We start from the raw sequence: 21,776 nt of genomic DNA on the forward strand, positions 1-21,776 counted from the left end.
GTATGTACAGTGTGTTCTGTAAGGATCTGCTTGATTTCCAGCTCTCACTGGGCTGGTATGATAGGGCTATATACTGCTAGTTCAGAAGCTCTCTTAATCCATTTCACAGCTTAGTCAGCACCCACACTGGCAAGGTATTTTCCTTTCAGCTGATCACGCAGCAAACTGGCCTGCTTTAATTCTGAATTTGCGCCTGTTTAAAATATTGCAAGTCTTGAAGAAGGAATATGAGAAGATCTGGATCTGAGATTTTTCACCAAAATTTCCATTTCCAAATGGTCAGTCTACATAGGACTCAGAGCAAGAACTGTTAGTAGTCACAATTATTTAGAGATCGCTTGGTCCCTGCTGAGCTAGCTATCCTAAAAATGCCTGACATCTTCACAAAATGTCAGTAAATATATAAGGGACTTAAGATGTCTGTAAGCATACAGAGGAGACAAGTGCAATTTACCAACAATCAAAAACACTCTGTCTGCTCTCTCTAAAACCTGAAGGTCAAAGATCAGGCTGAAGACAGGTGACCCATGGGGCCAGCCTACTGAAGATTTATTTGTTCCTGTGGGCAATGGAAGACAGGAGGGTGAGGTGCTGCTGGCATAGCTGACTGCCTCTGAATAACCTCCTCCCAGCCTGGAGCACTGTTTAACAACTGGGGGCAGTTTTCAGTACAGATCAAGAGCAAAAGTTCAATTTACACCTTTTGGAACCACGCTGAGGCGTGATTCACTGTGCCATTTAGACAACTTCCATCTTGCATAAGTTTGTCTCATGAGTCAGCAAGAAAGCCAGCACTAGTGCCTTCCTTCTCCGGTTCCATCCAAACACTCGCCTTGTCAAACCCACCTGGTGTTTGCTCTGGTGTTCCTCCAAGTGCTGGAGCAGACTGCTCGTGTCTGGTCAAACTCACAGCTTAAAAAACAAACAAACAAACACACACACAAAAAACAAGAGCAACTCTGTTTAAAAAGGCAGTACTGACATCTACTTCAGCATATATTCAGTGCTAGCATATTTATGCTCATTTCCTCATGCACAGTTGTCAGGCAGTGAGTGTAACTGTTTGAAACATGTCACTTCTGTGCCCTACAGATTTGTGGACCATGTTCTATAATGCTAGTTTTCTCCATCATTCAGTTTTGCTGTCACAGGAGTCACTGCACAGGACCCCCTGTGCAGGATCAGAAATTGCTCAAGAAGGATTACCTAGGAGCCCCAAAATATGGTTGTGGGTTTTTTTGGAGAATAATTACCTTTTATCTTAACAGTTCAACAACGCCCAGGTTTGAATATTTTATTGGTTCCTATTATATGGGTAGGAACAATGCGAGAGGTCCAATTTTAATATAAAAACTAATCTGTGTTTGTAAAATTCTTTAAATGAGAATGGGGAAGCTTTATTTCTGCTTGGAAAAGTATCTGTACAGCGCTCCATACAGGCCTATGGATTTCCAGCACCTAGCTCCTCCTAAACAAGCTGGCAGGAAGGATCTGTTCCATGGGTGTTGTTTTCCTAACAAAGAAATTCTGAAGATATCCAAAAGCTTATTTGAGACATTAACAGTTGTTTTTAAGATGTCTAGCATATGCTGCATACACTGATTAATAATTACAATCAATAAATAAATTAGTAACAGAGGACTTTTTCTGTAAACACTGTATCTATTTTAGACAAGTCTACTGTGTATTAGCCACAAATAAAAATTAAGATCTATCCACAAACTAGTCTTGAAGCATTTTGTTCTGGCATTTTAAACAAACACAGCATAAACATAGTGTTTGCCTATGTTATTTGTCAAACTCACTAACTTGTCATTATCTGAATAACGCCCAATCAGTCAGAAACCTGAGTTTTCTATCCCAATTGGATAAACATTGACAATTCCAATGTGTACCCAGCAATAGGATACAATCCTAAGGGAGAAGATACAGACGTGTCACAAAAATATAAATAGATACTCAACGAATTTTGGTGGTTAAGGTTTCTGGAAGGGAGAGCGCTCTCTTTGACTCCACTGGTCCCTTCACACTGTCCCTCAGGGAACGCACACTCTTCTGACGATTACGTGCGAAACGAGCCCTCTTGATCTTCCACATTGCTGCATCACTGAGGTTGGCGACATTTGTCCGGACAGCAGTGATAGCTTTGCAAATGCAATTGACCAAGTTAGGATTCATTCCACAGCATGGTGAGGCCCTAACGCTGCCAAGTGCCAAATGCAACTGGGCCCCAGGTCCCACTCAAGTCAAGAAAGCTTTGTATGGGCTCAAGGGGTCCATCTGCAAGGTACTCATTTGCATGCTGTCATTATGAAATCCATAAAACCCCAGACTGCGTAACTGTGTTTAAAAAACTACACTGTTACTTCTTTCTTCAGAGACTGGATAAAAACAGGTTCTCGAAACCAAAACTGGAATTTCAGGCTAAGGGAATATGAGGTGCCCTCTGTTTAAAATGGCAGAAATCTCGCAAATATGGATCACGTTTAGTGCACTCATACCCAAATGTGGCCACTAATTTTGATCTCCTATCCTGCCTACATCTATCACCCTGGATTTGAACAGCGCCTCCAAAAATCTGTGAATGTGATTTTGCGTCTACAATGGTGTTACCAGCAGTGTCCCTGCATGCCTTAATGGGGTCACCAGTACTTTTCTATACTCATGTCTACAGTGCATACAAACCCTTTAATTATCTGAGCAACTAAAGCCGGTGAGTTGATCCTTTGTACCACTCATGTCTTTGAAAAGGCAAAGAGAAAGGTTAAAAAGAAACTTGAAAAATATCTTTTGCATATTTTAAATCACTTCCAAATATTCATATTTAAAGATGTGACCCTACATTTGCTGCCCGAGGTGCTCAATACTAGTGCCAAGATTCCCTTCTCAGGCCACATCAGGAGTTCCCAGCTTTGGGTCAAGCTACTCACATATTGAGAAGAAAATACGTTTGCAGTTCCACCCATCACCTGTATGGTTGCAGCAGCAGCACCTGGGCTTTTTTAGGCACTGGGCTCCATGCAAGTGTAGGAGGAGGCATTAGGCTGCTGAGGGAGCACACACTGTCCAAACAGCTGTCCCCACCTCCTCCAAGCAACTCAGATGGAAACAGATCTGCCTCAGGTGCCACCACTTAGGTAAGGAAGTTTGCAATTACTCAGTGTGTTAAACAATCATGCACAAATTATTTTTTAGCCCCCCCTAGTGAATGGAAGGACACATGGGATCTCATCAAGAACCCACATATGAACAGGACAGACACAAACATTTGTCACTGCGGGAACAGTGAACTAAGCACCATACCTAAGAGTCTGCGTGCTGTGCCTCATGCATTTGTTTGTTTTTCAAGGGTCATACAGCTCCTAGGGCTGTCTTTGTACTGACCACTACAGAACAGGGTGAGGCATGACCTAAGCCTTTGTGAATAGCAACGTTTATAGCATAAGAACATGTACAAAAAACAAGTGAGTTAATGCAGGTTGCAGCTGATCACAGAACCAGACTGTGTTTCAACCAAGGCTGGCAATCGCATCCTAGTGAGAGTAAAACATAACACCCAAAGGTGCGACAGCATATAGCCTAATCTGTATTCAGGCAGTCAAAAAATGCTCGCTTCAAATTATTCTCTATACAGGTGAGATCTACATCTCTCTCAGACCCTTGCAGGCAGCTGAAATTCCAGAAGCTGATAAGAGGGGATCAGGTTGATTTGGACTCTGCTTACTTGTTGGGAAAGGGAATTCTTTGTTGCAGTCCAGATGAAGCTGTGCTTCCAGAGACAAGGTCTCAAAGCGATTCACAAAGAACTCCCAGCTCAAAGCTGGAATATCCGCTTTTAGAAAATGAAGTAGCAAAAGCTTACTAAGAATGGTGGGCCTGTCCTTGACAACTGTGTCAAACTGGAAATCAAGGCAGAGACAGAGACCCTATAAAGAAAAAAAAAAAAAAAAAAACAACAGAGAACTGAGATGTGAAAACTTTAAGCATCTTTTAAAGCAAAAGGAGGTCAAAGCTCCCAAATTCTCCTGGTTTAGTATAGGAGGACAGGATAATACAGTAGTATGGTATTTAGTACAGAATAAAGATTTAGCTCCTTTTTCCCCACCAGGTCCCTTACATCAGGACTAATGCTACTCATATCAATGGAAAAGTAAGGTAAGGAAGGAGATAAATGAACATCATATTTAGAACATAGTATTTGCTAAGATTTTGAGCAATACAAAGGTATAGGTAAAGTTCTGTCCTACCCATAGGATAAGACCGTAAGGCTTGCCTAAAGAAGTATCAGCAGCAACTGTGATGCTGTATGCCTGAACCACTTTGAACTTCAAATGAAAACCCAGATTCTTGTTTGAACATGCCTTTTCCCCATATAATGAACCTACCTGTAAAGCTGGCCTCTTTATGGTGTCAAGCAATAGCCCAGCTCTTGTAGCTACTGCTGGGTTGACATCTTCTACAGCAGTTAGGAAACAGCAGAATGCGTGAGCCAAAGAGTACTTCAGCAAGTGGTTCTTTGTCACAGAGTGAATATCCAAAAATCTGCACAACACAGCCACCTTCTCCACTGTAGCAGACGTGCCCCCCAGACAAAGAAAATACGCATGTTAATTTAGGGAATGGCTTCTTTATGTCCTGATTAATATACCTCTCCTAGAAATGTGCCCATCTGAGAAAGTAATAACAAAAAATACCCAGCAAATGTTCTAATTTTGATTTTACTTAGATTATCCAAAAAGTCTCATGTCCTCCTCTCTTTTACTGCATTGCTGTGCCGTAGTTTTGCACCAGACTATCTCCAAAACTCCCCAAGCAGCAAAGAGATAATCACCTATTATATCTATCATAGGTCTCCTCAGTTACAGCAGAGAAAGCTCTACCTCTTCAGTGAAGCAACAAAGAGCAAATAGTGTACAATTCACTGGCCCACCTGCTTCAAATCTCATCTTCCAGTCTTTGCTGTTGAAATTGCTGTTTATGATTGTCCAGAAAATGTCAGCTCCATGGGGAAGTGAAAGTGCATGAAGAAGAAGTGGGACTGCCAGGGAAGAAAGCTGAGAGAACTCAGACTTCACAACTCCCCATAAGCTGGAAAGACCAAAAAGAGCAAGCCTGCTTATAAAAACACTCCCTTGACATCCTTCCTTCTAAATGTCTGCACTGTATTGTTGGCGGGAACACACTTTTCATGAAAATTTCTATAAGCCATCCTGGGCATTTATGTGAATACTACAGAGTTGCTGGTAGGAGGACAAAGATACTTGCAAATCTTCTTTGACAGGATTTTGCCTAATTCAAGGCAGAACTGCCATGGAACATAATCTATGCTATGAATTAGCAGTTTCAGCATGACTAGCTTCAGCGCATAAGCCACATGAACTGCCTTGGTATCATGAATCATGTGCATCCACAAATGACTAAGATGTCGAGTGCTCACAATTTGCTGGTATTTAGATTCAGGACAGATTCTCTAGTCTGCTAAAACCCTACGGTCTCAGGAGATGCTCAGTGAAATTGATACTGAGCAGCTGTAAGCACTGATGAACACACTATTTCAGAACATCATATCCTGATGTTTATTTAGTGAGCGTTCTGCAAAAGTCACTTGCTCCAAAGAGAATCTTAAAAGCACCGATTTCAATCCACTTCACTCTGATACTAAACGAAAAACCTCCCTTTACCTCTTAAAACCAAGGTGCAGTACTGTTGTTCTCACAGCTTTAATGCTAACGCCCTACAAACTGTATGCCTGCCTCTACATCCTCCTTTATTTTACTTTGTACAGTCAGAAAAGATACCTCAGGTCTCAGACAACGCTATTATTCAATATGAGAAATTCTCTGATTCCCTGCAAAACAAGTGGTACATAACACAGTAGCCATAATGGACAGAGTACCTTGTTTCATTTGCAACTTCTTAATTAGCCTGTGCCACGTGCCCTTAAAGAGTTACTTAACCTTTCCATGCTTCCCTACCACCCTTTCTTGATTTTCCATATTATACCTGCAAATTCTTTGATGCCAACAACAAATACATAGTTGGAGAACCAATGAAGTATAAAGACAAAATGTGCAATAAAAACATACCTTGCAATCAACATGTGATCTTGAATATAGGCAAGAAATTGGGGATGATCCTTTCTTGCTATATACAGGCATTCCCCATGAAGACACAGGATCTTCAGGCAGTTCAGCATGTTAAAAAGAATGTCTGGTTCTTCAAACTTCGACATTTCCTGTGTAAGCAGAGGTACTACTCTCAACACAATGATACCATGTAACGAAAAATTCCAACTAAACGAACAAGTAATCAATGTTACCTGCAATATAGTGTACAAGAGCTTCAAGGTAACTGGAAGCTGCTGATAACAAAACTTTCTTTCTGTGTCATTCTTTATCGCTGTTAAAAATGTAAGTTACACAAAATCTTGTTAAAGTTCTCTCATCTGTGGATTCACAATGAAACTAAAGAATGCCAAAGTGATGAGAGAGAAATTAATTCTAGCCACAGTAACCCCACAGTCAGTAAAGTTGCAACAGTACAGAATTTGACATGCAGTGTTTTTGCTACTTAACATGTTCAAAAAGCCAAGATTTCTTCTAACGCTTTTTGAGAGACAGGCATAGTTTCTATCAACGTAAATACAGCCTTCCCATGTAATTCCCATTTAACGAATATGTTGAAAGAATCAAATGCATAAGAAAAGAGTGACCATGCATTGCTGGACTTGAGACACTGCTTCAGAACCTTGTATTCTATATGAGCAGAAGCATTTCATTTAAAGCTTTACTGGAATGCTCAACCTTCTCGCCCTCCACCTACCTGCATTCTCCGTGGTCTCTGTGTGATTTCCTGGGTTTTCTCCATGTTTTGGTGCCAATTTGTCTTCTTCTTCTCCTTCAGTTCCTATAATAAACTCGGGTCTAGTATACAGAAGACTATCCTCCAGGTTATCTGTTGGCTCCTTTAAGAATATAATAAGTTAAATTAATTTATTGTTATCTAAATACATGAGGCCATATCCTGCTGTTTAAGTTAAATTTGGTGTGATAAGCTGAGCTCAAATGAGGCAGACACCGTCTAGTTCCATGTACACTTCTGCATTCAAATCACCTGCACATCTAAAATTCTGCATCAGCAAATGCATGCTGACAAGAAGACTATGTTTCAAACATGGATTTAAGTGATGACAGAAACTGCATATCCATATTGGAGCTGAGGTGGATACAATCACAAGGTGGTGGTTTCACCAAAGTTGTCATCCTTGACTCAGAGGAGTAACGGAGAGGAGCAGGGCATACTTCCTACGCTACTGTGGAGTTAGAGGAGCTACCTCAATCACTTTTACACTGAGAAAAGGACCAGCCTGGAGTTACTTCTGCCTGTGGCCAATGAATTCACTCAAAATCATTAATCATTTCAAAATATTCACTCTTAGCCTTTAAAAGAAGACGGAAAGCACTAAGTATTAACATTTCACATTTTATTTAAGACACAGTATCATGGAAGCATCCTTCCAAAGTGAAACAGCACTTCAGTGTTGATGGGGGAAGAGTTCATACTCGATGAATATTGTCATCTTCCCTGGGTTCTTTGAATCAATTCAAACCTAGGAAATTTTACAATTCAATGACATTTTGCTTTAACCTCCAAAATCCTCCATGACAAAGGTCTGCACAGCTTTGCTCCCTTGTGCACAATGTAATGAGAACAAAGAAGAGGAGGAGTTTCGGCACACCAATAACGTAGGCCCTTTCTTACTCTACTTACCACAAGTCTGATTTCTTCTTTTGGAGCAAGCTGTTCCAGCAGCTCAAAACCCAGCTGGTAACACAGAATGCTGGACTGACACAGACCACATTCAACTGCTTTTTCATCTTTCTGACAGGTGTGAGAACCCCCCCAGGGTGCCTGGAACACATTGTTTATGATGGATATTATATCTTTTGAAATGCTGTTCTCTAAGCCCAAAGTGACACCATCATCCTGGAGTTCCATCTGAAAGAAAGTGAGAAGAGTAAGGATTTATTATTTATTTAAAAGCTAGAGCACTAACTATTCTGCCTATTTCGACATTTCTGCCAGTGTTACATTACAGTACTAGGAAGAGTTAAACTGGAACTCACAATTTTGAATTGCCACTGGTGTTGAGGCCTAAGCTCAAGCAGGTAGAGAAAGATTTTGAAGTTAAATAGACAATTTCAAGCACGGGATCCATGAATTTTACCTGGAGACAGTTATCAAAAAAACCCTTGGTCTTGGATTCACAATGTACAAATTTAGCTATACAGAAGTTACGCATCTAATCTAAGCCTATCAGCAAGCCTCTGCTTCTAGTCTGTAGAAATAAACATCTCTCCAAGGAGAAGTTCCTTTCACTCAGATGAGCTATCTAACATGAATACGGAGGTGTCTAAACTTCTCTTCATTGACCACGAACCTATAACTCCTATATGGGTAAAGGCAGATGACAGCTATAGAGAGAGATTTAAATCTCTTCTACTTATGCCAATCCCTCAGCAGAAAGGGACTCAATACAGGATTAAAGGAGAGCCAAAAGTGACTACAGAACTTCAGTGTCTCCTCAATGTGGTTGTTTCTTCTTCTGCAAGTACCTGTTTCAAGATGAGATCAAACATCAGAATGAAGCAATTAAGATTCATTTCATCGTCTTCACAGTCAAAATCAATGGCTTTTCCACTGGGGTGTCCAAAGTTCTTGAAAGGGCTGTGAAAAGGACTACGTATTGGACTCCGAAATGGGCTCTGGAAGGGGCTTGGGAAAGGACTCAGCATGTTATGCTGAACTCTGCGCCCAGGGTCAGAAGCAACGCTTACCTGAAGACATAAAGAATCAACGTAACCAAATGACTGTTAAGCATTTAAGCAATCTCATTCTATATGAGACTGCAGAAAATGGCAAGAACTTTTGACAGCCTTTCTACTCCATTCTGTAGCTTTTTTGCAAAATCTACACATGTCCCTTAACGCCATTAAATGATAAAATATGATAGAAGTACAGGAATCATTCTGCACAGATGTATACATTCTCTTAAGCTAAGTGGCTGGCATTCGTTATCTTATTTCTACTAAGGAATAATTTTAGCATCATAAACCAAACAGAAAATCGGTGCTGGCAGTAAAGTGGCCATCAGGTTACAATGATCTGCTCCATGATCCAGGGACGTGAACTTCAATAGCAGGAGGGTAATAAAGCAGACTATCTCAAGACAACAGCGTAACTAAGGGTACACCAAGGATAGAGGTAACGAACTAGACACAACAGCAACAAGATGCACGTGTCTGTATTGATTTATGTTCGCACCACAGTAGGCCACCTAAAACACCCTGAGAACTTTGAAGTGTTACAGGGAGATACAGAATTAGATGACACATTAAGTCTATTTTTAGGCAGCTGTGGTCTGAAAGACTAGACAGTAAGTTAGTCTGGTTTTTTCAGCTTAGTTTAGAAGTGGTCATGGGCTAACTGTGGGAGTGCTCTCTGTTGAGCTACATCAGAAGACAGGCACACCACATGTGAGGAATCATCAACTGCCTAAATACTGTAGTTCCTTAAACCTAAATATATGACCTTTCAAGCACTCTTGTTCCTGCTGTCCTTGAAGCATTTCATCCAAGACTACTGTGTACTTGGTCACATTAGTCCAAGTACATGTAGTGCCTACAGATTTGTACATGTTTTCTTCCGGAACGTAAATCTCTGACAGACAACTTTTAATCAATTTTTGCATCTCTTGGATGGGGAAAAAATACAGGGAAACAGAAATAAATTCTGTTCTGTCACCTTCCCAAAACATACCTAGGCCCACCAAATTTGTACTAGAATACAAAAGCTGACTCTGGATGACAAGTTGTCCATAATAACTTGTTGTTGATGGTTATTAATAGAAGGTATGGAGAATGAAAATTGCTGGAAAAGATACCAAATACACTTCAAACATACCCCAAACCAACCAGTTCACTAAGGAAAAACTGCACAGTTTTTCTGCAGTTTCTATCTGCATTCTCTTCACACTGACCATGCGATACAGTGGTATTAATTGAAGAAGTCATGCCATTTTCCTTCCATTCTCAAAATTTATGATGTTTCCAATCAAATGCTGCCATATTGAAAGATGACTTTTCAATTCTTCACATGCATTATATTAGGAAAACTGTTCTAAGAAAAAAAATAAGCAGGATATATAACAGTTACCCTCCGAGCTGCAAGATTTCCCGCCAGTTCACCGACTCTCGATTTTCTTTGATTTGCTAACTCTTTTACAGAATTAACCCCATCAGAAAACATGCTGATTAGTAACTGAAGAGGAACAACAATGTCTAGTTCAGATAACACCTGAGGAAAGATAATAAATAAAAAAGCATGAGTTCCAAGTTTGATTAAAAATGCCAGCCACTCTACAAGCACCTTTATCATATGATCCTCAGTCCAGCAAGTCCCATGCAATTAATTTTGGGATTCAATGAGGTGAACTGCGAGCTTAGATTTCTGTTAGAATCAGGGCAAGAGAGAACCGGAGAACCAACCAGACAAAAAAAAAATATTTGTTAGCATCCGTTTGGTGTGCCTTGAGATCAGTTTTATGCACAAACACACAGGGATGTAAGGTTGTTCCACAAAAGTATTTTTGTAAACCAAAAGTATCACCAATACTTGGATGAATAACTATTTACTGTATTTATTATTATTTAAAACTGAATTCCTGTGTTTATTCTAGGAATCCAGCCAGCACAGTGACAGAACGGTTATCTGCAAATCACTGAGGGAATATTCATCATCCATTTTGTCACCAACACTCAGACAAATATGAGCTTATTTGTACTTCTTATTAAGTGTTATGAGGTCAAAAAAAAAATTTAAAAAAAAATCCAAATCATACTTTACTTGAAAACTCTGCATACATAAAAATTTCCACAGTCATCAGGTAAATGGGTCTTTCCAGAGGCTTAACCAAAATAACCCTCAGCAGGAAACAAGCAATAATGAAGAATATAGGTATTATTCTGAGGTGCTGTGGAAAATTTTATACTCTTTTGAATTCACTGCCCCCATCTGACATGACTGTCCCCGCAGGTTTTGAATATGAACACTGGGCGAATGCCAGCCTTATGGGTAAACATAGCACAAAAGGGCCAGAGCAGAAGAAAGCTTGATGAGTAAAGAGTCCAGATCTTCATATGTGGGAACAACTACAGCTGCTTCTGGAGTCTGGAATTAATTTTGGAATCTACAAACCAAATTCTGTGGAGACTAAAACCACTGCTGGCAAAAAGTCAGACAGCTGAACGGCCCTTATGACACAACTGACATTCAAAGGTAAAAGGAATTCCCAGGCTTCAATTATACTGCCCATGATAAATAACGCTTCCCAGGATCTGTCTACCAACCATCCTTACACTGAGACTAAGCAAAGGGCAGAAAGGTTCCATTATCCTTGAAAAAATGGTTTCTTTCCCCTGCCCCCACCTCTGTTTTTTTTTCTTCTTTTCCAAAATCTTAAGCTGCTTCAGCATGACACATCAAGAGAGGACACTTACATGCAGCCAAAGTAATGCTTGCTCTTGCACAGAGGATGGATACCCTGTGAATCGACAGCTAATGAAGCCAAACATCTCCTCCATGGAGAAAGGGAGAGGGCAAAGTTCAATGTCAAACATTTTGCTGAAAAGTAGAACAGAAATATAGCATCACTGAGTTACCATGGCATACGGTGTGTGAGATATAACAGAAAACTGGTAGAAAGGCAATCTCATGACCAGCACTGATGAAGCTTCGGTAATCTTACTTGCATCCTCACCCTCAACGGGAGTTGAGCTGGTTGCTGATACCACCTGTCCTGACTGCACAAGATCATATCGGAATTTGGTGATGCACCTTAAGAACTCACATCACATAGAATCATAGAATTGCCTAGGTTGGAAGGAACCTTTCAGATCAACATAACTCTGACAAAAACCATCACTAAACCGTATCTCTAAGCACTATGTCTACCCGTCTTTTAAATACCTCCAGGGATGGTGCCTCAACTACTTCCCTGGGCAGCCTGTTCCAACACTTAATAACCCTTTCAGTGTAAAAATTTTTCCTAATATCCAGTCTACACCTCCCCTGGCGCAACTTGCAGCCGTTTCCTCTTATCCTATCACTTGTTACCTGGGAGAAGAGACCGACCCCACCACTATCTTTTTCAACATCCAATGTAAAAACTGGAAAATTTCTCATCTCACCACTCCTCCACTATTCCACGTTTACACTAAAAAAGTCTACACTGATACCTACAAATATAAGCTTACAGTCAGTTTCAAAGCATCTTCAGTTAAAAGGCAATGTGAAGTTTTATTGTCAAAGGCATACACCAGACATGCAATTACCACTCAGACAGCCACCATTCTTATTCAGGTGTTTTCTTTGCTCAACAGGGGAAGATATTAGCTAAATCAATACAAACCATCGCTCTTTCAGTGACAGCTCTACTAATGCCCACCATTTCTCATCAAAAGCAGGCCAAAAGGAGAAAGATGCTTCTTCCATCATGCTGCAGGAAGCCACTGAAAGCGTGCCTTGCTCACAGAAAAGAAGCATCCACACAGATAGCTCTTGATACAGATTTGAGGATATCAGGAGCAATAAAAGGAAACCTTCCCAAAGCTTAAGTGCTTTAGTTTAAATGTAAGTCATAAAAAAATTCAGAAGCATTTACTCACAACTGTCTATTGGGCACAAGCATTTTCATTTGTCATCACCATCTTATTGTGCTAAAATCCTCAACAATCAACATATGCAACGACAGAATGGTTCCTACATGTGTCTACATACCTCAACACTTCCCGGAACTCTTTCAGTTGATTATCAGGCACTTCCGTCCTTATAGCTTCCAACCACTCTGGCATGATACATTCCCACACCGGCTGGTTTATCACATTGTACGGAATCAAGCAAAGGATTCGATTCAGCCCTTCTTTTAATTGGGTTACAGCACTACAGGATTTGTCCCAGTATCCACCAACCTGTGGGTAGTTCCAGGAATCATACTGATGAACAATACTTCTAGTCTCTGTAACTTGCCCCAGCACCATAAATTTGCTCAGTGTGTTACAGCCAAGAAACTGTGGGGTGTGATCATCAGCACCTTCCAGCCTGAATTTAGAATTCAGCCGTGGGGATTGCATTGTTTTTTCTCTCTCTCATTTGACCCACAGTACACAAAAGCACTGTCCAAGATTTAGATGAAGTTTGCTCACTTCCAGGCCATGACGCAGAGTAACCTCTCATTGTTTACAGTTCTCAACAAGGGACAGATTTATTGCTTGTACCTTCAATTATTTACTCTGGGCAACTTGTTACACTGCTGGGTCTTTATTTTGAAAAACTTGGCCTGTACCAGGTGTTCTTTTGTAGTTGTTTATTTGGGGTTTTTTTGAGGGTAGGTTCTAAGTGATGGCAGCCAAAAAAAATACTTCTAAGTAAATAAGTAACTGGGCTACAAAGATTAATTACTCTAACTGACCTCAGCTCACATCTGCTCTTCCTGACTAATGGCTCCAGAGATGCCTGCTGTTTTGGCAGCAATTACTGCTAATCTCAGCCAACAAACTATTTTTTCCCCATTCATCACAGCTAATTTCATGGCTGTTTGTCTTCATGTTCTAGTGAACCCTTGCAAATCTGGCAAATTGTCAATCTGGTCTTAAGTATTGCAGTGGGGGTAATAAAAGTCAAAAAAGAGGGCTGGATCCAAAACAAGAAAAAAATCCATAAGAGATTATAGCATGAGGTTCAGTCCTTCCTTTCTCCTTTAGCCTCAAAGGTCTGATCTTTTTTCTTCAGTTCTAACATTGAATGCATCCATCCACCTCTCAAATTCCCTCAGCTGCCCTCTGGCCTTCCCACAGCCAGGTGCGTCTCCAGAGCAAGACACACACACATGCTGGTCTATGCATATACAGCAAATCCCATATATTAGGTCATGAAAGATCCAGCGATGCACATTTCATCCCTGATGAGGTAATATATCACGTCAGGTCTTTATGGCCCTTCCTTGTCCAGCCACTTAATTTTAGAAAACAAAGCAAACATGTCCCCTGGACACTTTAAATAAGAAGGTCACAAAATCAAAGTCTTCTTACAAAAGCACATGTGGTATAGTCGGCAGTGATAAATGAGGAAAAAGTCTTAAACCCCTCACAAATATAAAGTTCCTATTTTCATGCTGATGTTTCCTCTTCTATAGAGGAACATTCACATGCCCGACTCTGTTGCCTGTCTTCACTATCCAGGTTAAGTGGCAAGTTCTGCTTCACAATTAATGGCCAGAAAGACTTTTTCTAGAAGCCATTCCAGCAATGGTCTCAGGCATCCTGAATGGCCTTCCAGGTAATATCTTTCTCTCCAGCAGCAATAAGGCAAACCACAGCAGACTAGTCTCTTAACTGAGTCACTTAAATTATGTACCTGAAGCAACAGGGCATCATTATGCCCAGAGTTCCTTTCAGCTACAACTGTGTGATCTCATGAACCTTAACTCACAGCTGCAGAGATGAAGTATGCAAAGAACAGAGAAACATTAGTAAAGCAGACTAGTAAAGGACAGGCTTATATCTAGGAGGAGACAATTGATACCTTTTACTAAAGATAAGCTTGGATGCTTCAGTGGCATAACAGAAGTGTGCAGCTATCAAAAATGTACAGTAGCTTCAAGAACTAATATTCTTCCAACCTGTCTTTATATTCCTCTAAATAATCCCCACTCTCTAACACAGTAAAACTAAAAATGCTATGAAGAGGAAAAATTCCGGAACTCCACTGCTCCCTCAACCAGTGAGGTTTCTTTTGCCTTGAGGGAGCTGAAGGAGAAGTGGTCTTTATACCTAAGACTTTAATCTCTGTGGCAAATAAAGGTACTTTCAGATAAATTATTCTTACCCTGGCAAACTCCATTGGTTTAGGAAGGAGGCACATAACCATGACATCAAACCGAACATCACAGACTGTCTTCAGCCACTTGGTAACAAACTGGGGTTTGAGCTTTTCAACTAGGCTACCAACTTCATCATCCATCATGTAAGCTGTAGAGTGAAACCACTGGAATACCATGCTAACCAGCCTTGCTAAACTCTCTGTGGGTGTATTCTCACTGGGAGTGCAAAGGCTCACCTGGAAGACAGAAAAACAAATCAAGTTTCATTTCTGGAATTAAATGTGGCAAAGTGTTTGTCTTCTATATTTCCCATATTCTCTGAGATACCAGGATGCAGATTACATAGAAGACAAACGAGCTAATCAGTTTTAAGTAGAGTTTGGCACAGGACAATTGTCAAAACATTTCCAAACCAGAGAATAAAATAAGTGGGGGAAAAAAAAACAAGCACTGAGTTTTTTGTTTCTTAGTTTCAACACTGAAAATATTAATACAGAATGCTTTGACAAACTGAAACATTTTGGTTTGAATTTTAAAATGACTTTTCATTTCAAAAGGTAATGTAATGCCCAGTAAAATATGTGATATACGTACACACATATATAAGATGTACAAGATAAAAAGACAAACCAAATGAAGTGTTTCAAAAAGTCTGAAAGAAGATGTCTACTTAGTATAATAAGTGATCTTCGCTTTGCAAAGATTCTAACTTTGATATTTTTGTCCTCAATTGGGATGGGAATATGAGTTTTAAGTCCTCAAAAATTCTCACATAATAATTAATACTCTTTTCCCCTTCTCCAAACTCTCTCTTTCTAAAATGATGTCTGCACTGTAAAACTGTCACAAATCTGAGACCAAGTCAGTACCCCAGTTCACAGACCAGGCACACTGCTAAGCCCTTAATCACCCGCTATGTGAGCTCTTGCGATCTTCTGGGGACAAGAGACAGAGTCTCAAGTCAGGTTGCTGCACTGAATCCAAAAAACGGAAAGCAGCAGATGACAGGAGACACGGGAAGCTCCTTTAACCATCTATCAGCTGTTTGTTGCTACTTCCTCGTAAAAGCTGCACTCTCAGCGCTTGGCAACCTGAAACCAGTGACTGCTACCTTGTAGCAAGTGAACAAAGGAGACATCTTCATGTCATTTCTGGGGAAACAGCTGACAGCACTGCTTCCCAGAGAAGACCAGAACCCATCTAACAAGTGCTTTTCCTCCATGTTTTTTCTTGGGATAAGGCACCTTACAACACCCTTGCCAATTCAAAGTACAGTCTTCATTATTCTACTTCCCTGCAGGTTGAAGTTAAGGTGTTTGCTTTCTGGTGCCAAGGAGGAGAGAGCCTTGGAGCTTAAGGTGAACTGGAAAGAACCTGAGAAGGGGAATTCTCCTTAAGAATTGCAGAAGCAAATTTCTGAGGATCTATCAGGGTCCCGCCTGGCCTGCTCATGAATTAGCCAGCAGCAGCCCTGCTATTCTGGAATAATCTCTGCTAGCTACTGTGAGGAGTAGAACCAGCAGGGCTTCACTCTATCACCCCACATGGGGTGAATTAGTTGGAGTACAGTGACTAGGACTGATTCAGCTAGAATAATCTGAAGGCAGGAAGGAAAAGCAGCTCACTAAGAGTCCTTCAGCCTCTTCAGAGGTAAGAGAGTGAGCTGTGCTTCCAGAGAGTAATGGTGAAAGATGAAAGGTGAAAGACAGATCTTTTGGGGATTGCCTTCTAACATTAAAATAATGGCACTCAGCAGAGGGCACTTGTGAGCAGATGACGGCACATAGAAAGTCAATAAAAAAACTGAAAGGGTGAATAATTATGTTATACACTCTATACAGGACTTAGAAGGCAGTGAGCAGCTCCACCCAAACTAGTTCTGAAATCTCCAAGTCTGACAGCTTCACAGAACTTCTTTTCACCCACAAATCAGAAAAGTATCCAACTAAATCCAAGAAGTGGGAAAAAAAAGAGATTAAACTGAGCCTTCGCAAAGGAAGGGAGAGGGAAGAGAGAGAAGCAAGAAAGGAGAGCAAGAATTTCTTACCAAGAACCAGATTCCAAACTGGCTCAGGAGGCGTTGGTCGTGCTTGTCATCATCTTTATTATCAAAGTCTGTGTTGTCCAGAGAGTGATGGGAAGAGGAGAGGCCCATCTGCCTCCTGCGGTTGAGTTCATACTCCCTCTGCTCAGCATGAAACTCTGCTTCCTTCAGCAAGCTATAAAACAAGCTTGTGGTCAGTGAATGCAGCTTTCCTGAACTGGAGACAGGTATCTGATCAAGAATGACTAGAGGTTAAGGCATGTGATGTCACCATTTTCCTGAGAATAGTGATAAAATAACATTAAATTCTAGGATTCAAGGCTGACTTCTTCCATGAGGACAACACTCACAGCTGGTAAGTACTCTGCTAACACAGCAGTTGTTCAGTGCCCCTGCTCTCAACCTATCCTGGTGAAACTAAAAATCAACTTGCACAAGATTTGCAGGCAATATTTACATGAAAGCCTGATCCTGCATTACATATTGATGCCTCGTAAGCTGCCGTATTACCTGATCACAGCTTCCACAGTACACACAAGTTCCTCTGCCCCACACTCCCGGGTATTGATGGGGGGTGGCGAGGTCTGATAAAGATGGGTTTCTGCGGCTGCCCCAACTTCACTGCTGTGATGATTCGAGTGGCATCTTTTGCAATAGCGCACTGGCCTGTTGCCATGGCGGCCACAGCAGCCCGCTGAGAAGCAGGTGACAACAGCTCTTCTGACATGAGAACTACAGTTCTGGAAAAAAGAAAGATTTTATCAGGCCACAACCATCGGGAAGTGGAACTGAAAACAGGGATGAGAGTTAGCACTGGGGAATTGGCTCAAGCATTGGGCATTTCCAAAATCACTATATATAAGCACAACTGTGCAAACTCCTGACGACAAGCGTCACTGAACTTCCAGAAAGATGAGCTCAGGCCTAAACGCTAGACCTGGACTTACACGTCATGGTTGCTCTTCTTTTGGAGCAGGCCAAACCAACATTTTGGTCATCAACCTCAACTTTATGGCTTGGAGCAGTACCTAAAAATTCACACTAGTCCTCTTAACCCCTGTTTATACTTTAGAATGTCTTTTTATGTTACGTGTAGCGACAGGCAGATCCTTCGGAGTGTAATCAAAGGTGCCACATCAGTTTATGTTATGTAAAGATCTGCCTTATCATAGGTAATCATCCAAGCCTCCAAAATATGCGCTACCTTTATTTTTGCCACCTGGTAATATGGCCCAACATAAAAGCTTCCTTTACCCCATAAGATCAAGAATATGACATACACTGTATTCCTCATTATTAGAATGTTATTAAAACACACTAGCTGGTATGTATTGCAAGCAGATTCTTTTTGTCAGACATCTTTTAGAGCCAAGCACTGAAGACTTTCAGTCCATATATTTTTAAAAATATACAGTTTACGGTAGAATTTTTGTCCAATTTAGGATTAATCCAAGACTTTAAGGAAACGAGAATATAAAAACACTTAGATTTAAAATTAATCTCTTGCTCTATCCTCTTCATAAGCAGCGTTATAGAACAAAAACTGAGCTCAACTGCATAACTGCATTGCTTCACTAATTGTCACTTCAATAAAAACCTACAACTCAAATCAAACATCAGCAGTTTTAACAAAAAGAAACCTTGCTGATGAATCATTCCCATCCACCAACAAATGCATTTATGGATAAATTGTGAAATTCTGGAATGGTACAAAAAAGAACACACGACATAGTAATGGAATGACACTACACACAACATTAAATCATGCCCCATCACACAAATGGCTGAATCTTACCTTCTTCTGACATATAGCAGAAATTTCAGCTGTAAGGGGAAGGCATACAGAACATCAACACAGAATGATGATCCTTCTGTTTTACTACGGCAGCCATGGGAAAATGGACTTGCTGCAATGAAATCCCCAAGGCTAAACTTGTGTTTCCAGGTATTATTGAAAGTTCTAAGCCTGTTGGACTGTATACTTAGGCCAAGTGGCTATTTCTACACTGAAATGAAAGAATAACCTTGGTGCATTAAGCATGGTGTCGCTCTGCATCCCATCCGCCTTCTATCTATGCTTCTGCCTCAGGGACAGCCTTGTAACAACAGTACCCTTGTAGGCACACTCGTGTGGCACGCTGTGGGAGACATGGCTCAGATGTGCATACGCTGCCTGTGAAAGCTCGCAGGATGAAAAATTAGTGAATATGGATGAAAAATGTAGAAGCAGCCACTATGTCTGTGGTCCGTAACTCCATAGCGAAACATTTGCAGATTCAACCTGTAAGCAGTAGCTATTCAGTCTGTTGCCCTGGCAACATCTGATTCAGTAAATATAGGTGGGCAAGTAAAAAGAAGTACTTCCCTGAAGTAAATAAAACATTCTTAATCTGGATTAGAATTCAACCATAGAATTCAACCAAAAGGAGACTGCAAAAAAATCTCCACTGCCTAAGAATTTTCATTTTGCGGAACAAAGACAGAGGGATTGTATTTGTTCTGTCATTGAAAGGGTTATTTTAGAGAATATGTGACTATCCTTGTAAATCCAGGAAATTCTCATTAGCCTCTCAACAAACTTTGTCTTCATTCTGTTAGGTAATAGAATATCAGACTGTTTCACTGGCCAATGGACGATGACTGGATCAATGACTGGATCATTGAAAAATATTTTATGGCCTTTTCTGATACCCTTTACAGCCTTCTATTCATAGAATGGATTCTCAGAAGCTTTAAGAGCTTTCAATTCAGACACAGGTTACAAGAACTAGTCCCTTTTTTCCACCCCAACTGTGGATGCTTCAAGATTTGAAAATCCATTCAATTGTCTATGTTTCTTCACACATAAAGGGTTGCATACTACTTGACGTAGAGGATTAGTCAACTTTTCATAGCACTTTAAAGACATTAAGCAGTATTAAGTAAAAGCTACTTTAAAATTCTAAAAAAATCCTTTCAAATAGAACGCAGCATTTCAAGTAACACAGTATGCAGAAATATCAGTAAGCAGTAGCAGTAATTATGATTAGTTTGTACCTACCCTTAAAATACCTCTTACCTTGTGGTAGAAGAACATCAATCAACCATTCACTGTGATCCCTATAAAAATTGCATATCTAATTAGCCTTCTATTTTTTATTTATATATGCATTTATTTTTTCACAGAGGAAATTTATCAAATTAATGTGGTAGGCCTGACATTATTCTGAAGCTGCCTTTTTACAGATGTAGTTTTATAAATTGCCAGCTGCTTTACATTACCTCTCTTTATTGTACTTGCCTTATTGCAAATTGCCACTTTGCCAATGTTGGTCCATGTTCAGAGCTTTCAAAAAATTACTTTTAAGGCATAAATTTATGAATTTAAAATTGTGTGTGCTCCGAAAGTCTGAGGGCTAAGGAATGATAGTGAAGAATAACAGACAAACGTAGGAAAAAATATTTTCCATGAGTCTCCTTAGAAGCTATGCTTCTACCAGATCCATTACTTCCTCCTGCAGCTTTAAATCAATAATGACTTAAAAACCTAAGGTGAGATGTAATTGCTTTTCCTACAGCTGGTGTGATATAAAGGTGTCTTAAACTGGGGACAAAAAAAAAACCCTCATGTAGCTTCTGAACTACCTGTAACCTTGTCCATTTGAACTAATGATTGGAACTCCCTATAAGTATTAGATGATCTTGGAAAGTAATGCAAATCCAATTAGCATTTAAAAAAAAAAAAAGAATAAGTGAGGTTAATTCATCTCAGGCTATATTCTTTCCAGGTACTGGACAAGCCTGGACCAATTTCAATTCTTTACTCTGCTGCTTCACAGTACACCCTAGAAAATAATCTGAAATATGTGTTACAGAAAAGTAATGAAGCTGCTGTGAAACAGCTTTCATTGTAATGTCCTGCTTTTAACAACAACTAAAGGATGAGGAGAAAAAAAAAAGTTTCATAAGCAAAAGCTTGTACATTAATGAGGTTCCCCTGCCACAGACAGTGTATCCCACAGTATCTGTTCATTCAGAGATCTAAACTTCAAAACTCACTACTGTTCAAGCCAGATGCAAATGCTGATCATATGGGGTAAATTTCTGTAATCCTTATTCATACTGAGTGGCAGTGTGCTCCAGATATTTCAACAGGGTTATCTATCTAAATTATATGCTAATCATACTGAAACAAAGCATAACTCCAGAATTCTGAACTCTGGAGTCTGACTACACCTGATCATTTTCCAGTTCTCAGTTTACCTACCCTGCAATTCTCTGGCTGCATTCTTCACAAAGATATAGGGGAGGTGGCTTGTCACCCAAAGCCACAGACAAAGATGGGTCAATGCACATCTGAAACGTAGAGAAGAAGAATTAACTCATTTGTTCATTGAAGTTCACCAAGAAACTTCAACCCATTAATCATAGAATAGTTTGGGTTGAAAAGGACCTTAAAAGGTCATCTAGTCCAACCTCCCCTGCAATGAGCAGGGACATCTTCAACAGCTAGGACATGTAATAGAACCCAGCTTCAGTATGCGTTGAGAGCATTTAGTATTCTGAAAGATGGCACTCAGCACCCGGCAGTACAGGATCTCAAATTGTTTCTAACAGAGAGAGGGATGTAACTGAAAAAGAGAGCCTATGGGAAGAGAACAGGACATATTTCAGTATCGGTATTATCACTCTCTGAAAGAAAGTGTATTTTGTGTTACACCTCTACATTGCATAGTCATGACAGATGTACTTTTCTATTTTTTTTTTTCCAAAAAGGTAGTCACCTTCAAGGATCCATTGCTTAGGACGAGGTAA

At 40.2% G+C, this 21,776-nt stretch overlaps 1 protein-coding gene across 7 annotated transcripts in view; it reads right to left on the reverse strand.

The window, feature by feature from the left end:
• The window catches only part of UNC79 (unc-79 homolog, NALCN channel complex subunit), a 112,796-nt gene that overhangs the window by 67,495 nt on the left and 23,525 nt on the right, over window positions 1-21,776 (reverse strand). For 5 of the 7 annotated variants that reach the window (XM_074584139.1, XM_074584136.1, XM_074584138.1 and 2 more), the window contains exons 9-27: window positions 21,229-21,317; window positions 20,041-20,081; window positions 18,778-18,806; window positions 17,493-17,722; window positions 16,986-17,157; window positions 14,944-15,174; window positions 12,838-13,028; window positions 11,559-11,682; window positions 10,216-10,356; window positions 8,616-8,837; window positions 7,771-7,998; window positions 6,823-6,964; window positions 6,320-6,399; window positions 6,087-6,235; window positions 4,931-5,088; window positions 4,386-4,567; window positions 3,725-3,926; window positions 1,965-2,144; window positions 847-912 (exon numbers count right to left, since the gene is read on the reverse strand). In XM_074584139.1, the coding sequence (XP_074440240.1) occupies window positions 847-912; window positions 1,965-2,144; window positions 3,725-3,926; window positions 4,386-4,567; window positions 4,931-5,088; window positions 6,087-6,235; window positions 6,320-6,399; window positions 6,823-6,964; window positions 7,771-7,998; window positions 8,616-8,837; window positions 10,216-10,356; window positions 11,559-11,682; window positions 12,838-13,028; window positions 14,944-15,174; window positions 16,986-17,157; window positions 17,493-17,722; window positions 18,778-18,806; window positions 20,041-20,081; window positions 21,229-21,317 (2,857 nt within the window). The remainder of the gene's footprint in view (window positions 1-846; window positions 913-1,964; window positions 2,145-3,724; window positions 3,927-4,385; window positions 4,568-4,930; window positions 5,089-6,086; window positions 6,236-6,319; window positions 6,400-6,822; window positions 6,965-7,770; window positions 7,999-8,615; window positions 8,838-10,215; window positions 10,357-11,558; window positions 11,683-12,837; window positions 13,029-14,943; window positions 15,175-16,985; window positions 17,158-17,492; window positions 17,723-18,777; window positions 18,807-20,040; window positions 20,082-21,228; window positions 21,318-21,776) is intronic. The other 2 variants (XM_074584141.1, XM_074584140.1) reach the window with 1 other exon arrangement.

The sequence above is a fragment of the Larus michahellis genome, chromosome 4, assembly GCF_964199755.1.
Source record: "Larus michahellis chromosome 4, bLarMic1.1, whole genome shotgun sequence".
NCBI classification, from domain to species: Eukaryota; Metazoa; Chordata; class Aves; order Charadriiformes; family Laridae; genus Larus; species Larus michahellis.